General features: G+C 36.2%; 1 protein-coding gene across 1 annotated transcript in view; it reads left to right on the forward strand.

The window, feature by feature from the left end:
* rt (Protein O-mannosyltransferase rt) overlaps positions 1-8,845 on the forward strand; it is a 45,789-nt gene extending 36,944 nt beyond the window's left edge. Inside the window, exon 14 of the mRNA XM_071586719.1 lies at positions 1,440-8,845. Within this exon, the coding sequence (XP_071442820.1) occupies positions 1,440-1,629 (190 nt within the window). The 3' untranslated portion in view covers positions 1,630-8,845. The remainder of the gene's footprint in view (positions 1-1,439) is intronic.
* The last annotated feature ends 216 nt before the right edge of the window (positions 8,846-9,061 follow it).

Genomic DNA, 9,061 nt, shown 5'->3' on the forward strand with positions numbered 1-9,061 from the left:
GTAAGTAGAGGTCACTCATTTTATTTTGAATTTTTGTTTTAAAATATTCATTCAATATTCCGTATTGAGGTGAATTTAACTCTGTTCCAAATGTAAGAAAGTTTTAGTTCTTTTGCTTTCATTTTCGGGGAAAATATTTTGAAGTGTACATAGGTATGGCAGATGAATTGTGCAGAGATTGTGTTGAAAAGGATTCAGTGTATGAATATTTTATACAAACGAAATTCCATGCTACAGATATCCTTTTCTACAAAATTAGCACATTTGAAACTATGGCAAACACGTTAGGAGAGTACTTGCAAAGTAATGTATTCATGCAAATATAAGAGAGGAGGTGTGGCTTTGTGTTTTCTCAGAATAAGCAGTCATACTCCGTCACCCACTCATCACAATTATGGAGGCTTGAAACATTGAGGCAAACTTGAGTTGCTCTTCCACAATTTTAGCATCAGTCTGAGAGCCCTCAGTGAATTTCATGTTGCTGCTTGAAATAGAGCCCAACTCTGTGATTCCCGATCGCCGTGTTTGCAGTGAAGAATATCCATGGTGATCCCTCATCACCTGCGATAAGAGCAATATAATACAACTTCAGATATCACACTGCACCTGGCCTCTACAAAAATGCTGTTTTCAGTTATAATCATAGTGGGATTAAGTTTAAGTTTGTGATTGCCCCGTTTAAGTGGTTTCATGTCACACGGGTGTAGTGTGGGTCGCATTATGGCCTCTCTTGAAATGCCGCAATATTTTCCTATCCAATATAAATGACAGCATATGTTAACAGGAAATTTAAACAAAAAGTTTCATAATATAAATTCCTTTGGTGAACAAATGTTACATGGATGAAACGTACATTGAAACATGCACGTACAATATGTTATATTTAGCAAATATAAAGAAGGCAGACATACCAAAATAACATACTTACATGGAAGGAGAAGTTTTGTTCCTGTGTCGAATGGCCTTGGTTCTGCTCATTTTAGGAGAACATTACTTTAAAGCAGGCTGACGCCTTCCTGCCATGGGAATATTTTGAGTGTTGCTCACATATGCCGTATGAGATTCAATGAGGCCCTGATTGCCATTTCATACTTCATTTGGTAAGGCTCGGAGTAGTAGGTCCTTTCAGATCAGACAGCTTTTAATGGGCAAAACCAACTCGAAAGGAAGAATAAAATATGAATTTGAATGATATGGGATTTTAAATTATTGGATTATTCGCACTAAAAAGAAAACTTAATGAGGGAATATAATATCAGTCTCATAAATATCATATTTAATGCAAAAGAATTAAGTTTTCTGAATGATTTTAATATTAGTATTCTATTGCTTGTGATGAAAAACTTACTTCATACATATATGATAAATAGCATAAGATTTAATGGGTCTTTTAGTATTTCACAAATGAGAAATTAATTTAAATGTTTTCTTTATTTCAGGAATGTCATCCGATGGAGGATAGTTGGGTTAATCATATTTTGGCTTGCTGTTATACCATGGCTTGGTTTCATAATACTTGTTTTTCGAAAATTTTCCGTCTTTTGCTATGGAAACACTCCTCTCACTGCAACAGACATTTTACATTTGCGGTGGAAAGAATCTTGGGACTTCATTGTTCACAGGCAGTGAGGTTATCTCGATTTGAGATATTAGAGTTGGGTGGGGAACATGCTGACCCCTGGTGCCTTCCGGTTTTCCACTGGTGCCTTTTGCTCAATTGTGGAAACTAGTGATGGGTTAATACCAGTTTTTCCCATACAAAGTAAAATATCTCTGAGAATCATCCTTCATACTGCGTGACACTAAGTAGTTTGTATATATTTTATTTTAAAGAATTTTTACCCATATGCATGGAAGCTACATCACCTTAACACCTCTTCACAATGTAAATAGTTTTTAATTAGATGGAATTGATTGAGGCATCAAGTGGAACCATTTCTGTAATAATCATACCCTTACGTAACTTTATCGTATGAAAATATGAGCACCATGATGATATGTCCCTGTTGTGCTGCAATATCAGAAGGGTAAAATTGTGCGAATGAAATCAATTAACTGGAAGATAGAACTGTATCAGCAAGTTCAAAATGCAACAACTTAGCCATTACAATTAGTAAAATTGGAATCTGTTAGTCACTTAGTTTCTTTATTTACATGGACAAATAAATTGTGGTTATTAGAAAGCGAGTAATCAAATGTTTCACACCTCCAACACTAGCTCAGAAGTACTATTCTGTCAAAATTCACACTGTTTGTCAAAATTACACAATACAGTGGATGCAACATGAATTGTGAATGTAATGGCATTGAAATAATTCCCCTTGTCATTAGCAAAACACATTATGTTTTACATTTTCAATATCTTTTGATGAGTGTAGTCTGAGACTTAGACAATCCATGGGACCCACTCAAATATTTGGTTCATATTTTTGCCTGAGGACTCGGGCCTGGCTGGGGCGAGTGTTCTGTCATTTGTAACTCCCTGTGGTGTGCCCCTCTTGCCATTTACTGTAAAACTCTCTGTGGTGGGAAGCGAAGAAGATTCACTCAGATTGTTATCAGCCATTTTTACTGGCTTGGAATTCATTTCAGCTTTGCAGTCAACAATTTTAGCATCAGATTTACCACCCACCATATGAATCAACACCAATATAACTGTAAAACTCTCCAACTCTAATCATCTGGTTTGTGTTTCTCTTCCAAAAAACTGTATGTTCATTTGCAAGTTCACAGAAATATGTCCTAAAAACCCTGCACTGCTATCCCGACCTTTAAATTTACATCTCTGTGACCGTGGTGGTATTCAATTGGTTTCTCTCCATTTTTAATGACAAAGGGCCTTCATACCAGAAAGCTAACCTTGTCCTTGGTTCACGTCCAATCATCAATTCTGATGGCATTTCATTTTCGGCACAATGTGGTGCTGTGCGATATGAAAACAAAAACTTGCAGATATACCCTAGGATGTACTTCACCCAACCTGTCTCGTATCACTTAATAATCTTTTTAAAGCTTCCTTCAAGGTCTTTGCACCATCCTTGCCACCCCATGAGTGATTGGGAGCAGATGTCATGTGAAGAATTCTGTTGCGTTCAGAAACACTTTTTAATTCGAGTGACATAAATGGACTGCCATTGCCTGTGATTATGGCATTAGGAAGCCAAAAGCAGGCAAAACAGACAATTTTTAAACTTCTCAATAATTGATTGAGATTCTGTTTTGATCATTTCATAAACCTGCGGTCGTCACTTTTGAAAGGACCAAGAACTATTGAGAAAATTTTGCCTTCAAAGAGTCCTACAAAATCCAAGCACATGTTCAGAATGGACAAATGTAATTAAAATTTATTTGTTTGGAAATCAGGAATTACTTATATAAGGATGACAGTTGTTAACATGGCCCTCCAGTTCTCCATCCAGTCTGGGCCACCAAAAAGACTGATGCCCAAGAGTTTTAATTTTGACCATTCCACCCCGATGTGTCCCATGAATCTCATCTAAAAGCTGTTTCCATAATTTGGTTGGAATTATAACTCTGTGATCCCATTGTCCGAAAGCCCATTGTCTAGTATGATTTCACTTAAACTCCTAAAAAATTTCTTTAACTGTTCATCAACCCATGCAGACCTGCCATTTCTACTGAATAAAACCAATTTGCTCACCATCTTATCTCTTCTCACTGCACTTCTAATCTCTATTGACATTATGGGCTGAGTATCTTCACATATAAAATTAAAATATCTTAATTGTTATCTTCTATGCTAGTGACATTTGAAGAGGCAACTGATATAACCCATCTGCTGCAGAATTCATATTACCCTTAATAATGACATCCACTGGAAGCCATAATGACATCCACTAAAGAACAGTGCCCTTCTTTGTAATCTACCTGCTACCATATGGGGTATTCCTTTTTTTTTCACTTCAGAGCTAGAAGAGGCTTCTGATCTGAGCAGAGAAAAAATTTTTGGCCCATCAAATATTGATAGAACTTGATTACACCCCAGTGAATAGCTAGACCTTCCCGGAGAATGAAAGAGCCCCTCCTTTCTGCTGGCTTCAATGTGCATGGAGCAAAGCACAATGGCCTTTTGCTTTTCTCAGGGTACACGTGCAACAAGACTGCCCCTAATTCCACATTGGATGCATCACAAACCAGTTGAAAATCGGCACTTGGATCAAGTGAACCAAACTTTGCTCAGAAGTGATAATAGATTTTTGAAAAACCATTAACACAGTCATGTACACAAAGGTTGGTTTGGTAGATGATGGTAGAGTTCACCCAGCACTAAGCCTAGCACTGTGTGAAATTCACACTTCAAGGTAATAAGGAGGGCCAGTTCCTTTCCCTGTGCCACCAATGATTTCCCAGGAAATTCAGGTGCCCAGAAGATATGAGAGCTTGCGTGGAGCTGAGGGTTTGCCAGAGGAATGCCCAGGAGTCAAACCTGGGCCCTCCGGTCAGTAGTGCAATACTCCTGGACTACAATGACCCTTAGATCTAAGATCTATCAAACAAAGTCTTCCGTACACTTAAATCGTGTATTCACCCTCAGCAATTTATGAAGCGGATCGCACACAGTTGTCAGGATAACTCTGGGTTGCAGGTTGATGCTGACATGAATTTTGCAGAAGTTAACCAACTCAATAAATACCTTAACTTCTGACACATTATTCAATCATGCCTCTCAACCATAGTGCAAATCTTATCCATAACCTTATGCAACACTTTGTTGGATATTTCCTGACCCAAACACTTGATATTTGGCTGGAAGAGGTCATATTTTTTAAGATTTAGAGGTTAACCCTGGCTTAGTTGACCTGTTGCAAACATCGTCAAAATTATTAAATGTCCCCCTCTACTTTTCTCAATAGCCGCGATATCATCCAAAAAGTTTATAACTCCAGTTAACCCCTGTGAAATGTTTTCCAAGTTTTTCTGGAACAGTGCACATGCTGGTTTAGTTCTGAATGGAAGTCAATTAGGAACAAATATTCCCCTATGCTTGCCTCTAGTCAACTCTCTTTTGGTCTCATTGTTTAACTCTAGTTGATTATACATGTTAGCCTGATAAAAATCTTACCTAGGGAAATACTACTCGCCCTGCAGTGTTGCAAGTAATTCCTAGATCCAAGGCAAGGGATGAATAGCATCATCCAAATCTTTATTTAGCGTCACCTTGTAGTCAACACACAGTCTCAATGGACCATCTGGCCAAAACACAGGAACTAAAGGTGTCCCCCATTCTGAATTTTTCACCAAGGAAATCACATCTTCCTTTTCTAATCCATCTACTTCCTCCACCATTTTAACGTTGAATGTGATCGGTACAGGCCAAGGTTTGAAAAATATTGGCTTGGCTGATTGATCAATCTTAAGAGAAACTCTTTTGTGTTTAAACCTACCCAACCCTTTTTTAAACAAAACATCATATTTCTGCATTAATTTGTTGAAGTCTTGGTTGTTGTACATTCACAAGTGAATATCAAGTTTGCCAGTGGAAAACTGCTCATCGTGCCTCAATTTAGGGATAACTGAAATTCCAGCACCAGAGTCCGACTCCATACACAGCAGCTTATTGTTAACCAGCATACTTACATTTGAAGGCCTTATCACTAAATCTATCATTGAGTTTGTGGTTGTTGCATTAATTCATCTGTGCAAAATTTAAGCCAGATTCAGATGTACCATTGGTAGCAATGCAATTATTACACAATAATTTATAAGCCTTGGCTGAATGTGCTGTTATCTCTGTTGAAACTTTTGGCTCCTATATTTCTTAAATTTGCATCTGGAGAAACCAAGGACCCAATCACCACGACTTGTGCACCCTTTTGTTTTTCTCCGATGGCTTGTGCTGCCTGAGAATAACCTTTTTGCTCATGCACCCGTCCACTACGTTTGCTGCCATTTGACATTTTCGCTGCATGTTGTTGTTACTGCTTCCTTTCAAAGCTGAAGTCATCCATTTCCCTTATGAAGTTGAGGCTATCAATCTCCCCGCATACCGACATTACCGTTGAAAATTCAGGTTCAGTCTTTATAGCCACTTCAAGGACACTCTGCAACTCTGTGTCGTGTGGTCTTCCTCACGTAATGCAATGGTAGTATCTGTAGTATATTTTAGGTTACCGATGGTGAAAAATGAAAGTAATTAAAAAATTTAAGTCCACTCATCAAATTTGCTCCATTCTGAAGTTGCATCTTGTGTCAGTGATCAATCAGCTGTGTTTGGATTTTAATTTTGCTTTGCTAAAGTTGTTCTCAAGGAGTGCCGGATTTGATATTAGACCTTTGTCCATCTTGAAGGTTCCAAAGAAATTGTGATGCATGTACTATTCTAAAAGGTATTGAAGTGTACTCCCTATGAGGAGCCTACAAAGTGGTATAAGAAAAATATGTTGGAACCTAATAAATGCCTGACTGGTGATTAATGATGCACTAATGTCTCTGTGATAGATTTACTGTCTAGAAATTTTTCCGAGGTCGATAGAAAAATGCACTGTCCCAAAATTGTATATATTCCCTTTTTGATCAATGAATAATGTGTGCATGTTTCGATACTATAAATAAAAGCAGTCTCTGTGGTAAAATAAATCAAAGTAATTTGTAACGAACAGTAAAATTGGTCATCTCTTTTCTAAGAAAAGATCTCAATGTTTTATAAATATTTGGTCTATGGGAAATCATGGAGTTTTAAATGATGATGCTTTTGATTTAGAAACCTACTCTCTTAAGTGCTAACAGTTAGACATTGTATGTTGTTCTCTGTGCCCCCTTTCATCAAATAGAATCTCACAAATCATTTGTGTGTCACACATGAGATAATTTTAACTCTCATGTCAGTAAAATGAAATGTGTATATTTTTATGGCAAACTATAGCAGAAACCATATTTGCACATATCCATATTACACATAAATGACAAGCACTTATCATCAATTTTAAGCGATTCATCTGTGGTTCGAAATTTATTTGTGTCAATAAAAATTTTATGGACGAGGTATTTATACAATGTTATGATTAATTATGTCACACACACGAGGTAAAGCTGTAGGTGTGACTAGCTTTTGTAAACCATTTTCCAATGTTATCTCCAGTGTCACATTAATTACTATGCCATAATGAGCCGAGCTGTTTTGAAATTCATCATTTTTCAAAAGTTATTTCCCCCAATTCAAATGTTATCATATCTACATAAAGTAGATACCCTTTGCGTTCCATCCTGGTAAATCAATTGTGTGGTGTCTGATTGCTGTAAAAAGTGAATGGCTATTCATTGAATAGAGGGTAGTATTTTCATTTACCCACTGGATTCGTGAATGCTACAATTTAAAATAAATTGAAAAATAGCTGTTAAAATAATTTGAATAATGAAATATTCTGTTCTGTAAATTCTGACACTCGGAAAAATTTGGTTGAATATGCCTGGTTCTTGATAATTTATGTGTTGATTGCATCATGATCATTGAATTTGATTATATTCTGAATATTTATCTGTCACCATTCATGCTTTCAAATACAAACTGCAATGGTTGTAAAAGCTTGAACTGCAGTAATTTCGAATGTACTGTCAATGGTCATGACAATGTGTTGCAATGCCTTACATTCCAAATTGATGATGGCATTGAGGTATGAACTTAGCAGGTATTGCATCTTTAGTAATAACAAAAATTTTAATTTTTGTAATAAGGGTAAAAATGCTTGCATTTACAAAGAATGTTTGAAATTTTCAGAAACTGTTACATACATATATTATATATTCTTTCCTCAATTGTGCCAGAAAAATTTTCCTTCTCTGCATTGAGAAATTCAACAGGAAATGGGCATTGCCGCAAAGTTGTTGCACCATGCCTATTGTATTTGTGCTTGAATGAGCCTTCAGTCATTTGATTTTTATTTCATCTGTTAGCATAAAATATTCAATTTGTAAAATTTTCAACATTTATGAGTGTAACGAGGTGTTTAATGCTAATACAATCCCTCCAGATGTGTTTGAGCACTCTTTGCTAAATTCAAGCTGTGTAATATGAGGCTGCCAGAATTCCTGGAAAACTAAGAAATACGAGGAAAGGATTGGCCATCTTACTCTATGTAAAGTTGCATACCCTGGGTTTAACACCTATATCAAAAACAACCTTCAGGTATTGGACTTAAGTATGGTATTTATTGATAGATGAGTTTTGTTGTTAAAAACCATGTATTTTTTGTTGTATTGATGAATAATTTTTAAATGTCTTTATTTGTTGTCATATTTTATATATTTATTTTGATACTGAGATAACTGTTAATTGCAAACATATATAATCTAATCCAATATCAACATCGTGGTTGTCATTGTGTTAAAATGTTAAGAAATGACCTAATATTTTTTATTGAAATTTATGCAACAAATTTAAAAGGCTGATCCTTGAGGGGTACCTTTCGTAAGTGCCATCACATGTAGTGATGGACGAGTTAGTGTCCATGGCCGGCGAGAAAGGATCGTATCCACTATTCGCAATTCCTCAGATAGGTGCTACGTTTAGCCATAACAATCTTATGATCCACTGAGTCAAATACTTTTCACTGGCAATAAAAATTTTGTGATACAAGTTGATAAAAAGAAATATTTGAGAACTCAAATATGCTAAGATTTTTGAGGAAAAAAATAAATTAATATATCCCGATGCAAGCTTAAAATGAACGAACGTGCGCCCCACTTGGTTTTTGCCTTGATCCCAAATTGGGAGATCAATTTCAAATAATATTTGTAAATTTGTCATTTTCGTTATATTTGTTAGATGTCAGACATAAATACGGGAAAAATGTAATGACTTTGGCTTCTTTTTGCCGTGATAAAGTACTAAAACATAAGCACGAAGTATTTTCTTCTTAAAATAAGTTTTCCCAATTCGGCTCGCAGGCTCAGAATAGACCCTCAGTGCCGTTCGTTGGAGGGCAAAGGTTTTGCATCCCTGTTTCAAAGATCTAAAGAGAGAGAGCTGTCCATATTTATCGGTTTAACTAAAACCGCCGAAAAGGAAACATGAGCATCACGAATAGCGCCATTGTATTTTTTT

Source organism: Hetaerina americana, unplaced genomic scaffold (genome assembly GCF_022747635.1).
Source record: "Hetaerina americana unplaced genomic scaffold, ioHetAmer1.1.p SCAF_25, whole genome shotgun sequence".
In the NCBI taxonomy this organism is placed as follows: Eukaryota; Metazoa; Arthropoda; class Insecta; order Odonata; family Calopterygidae; genus Hetaerina; species Hetaerina americana.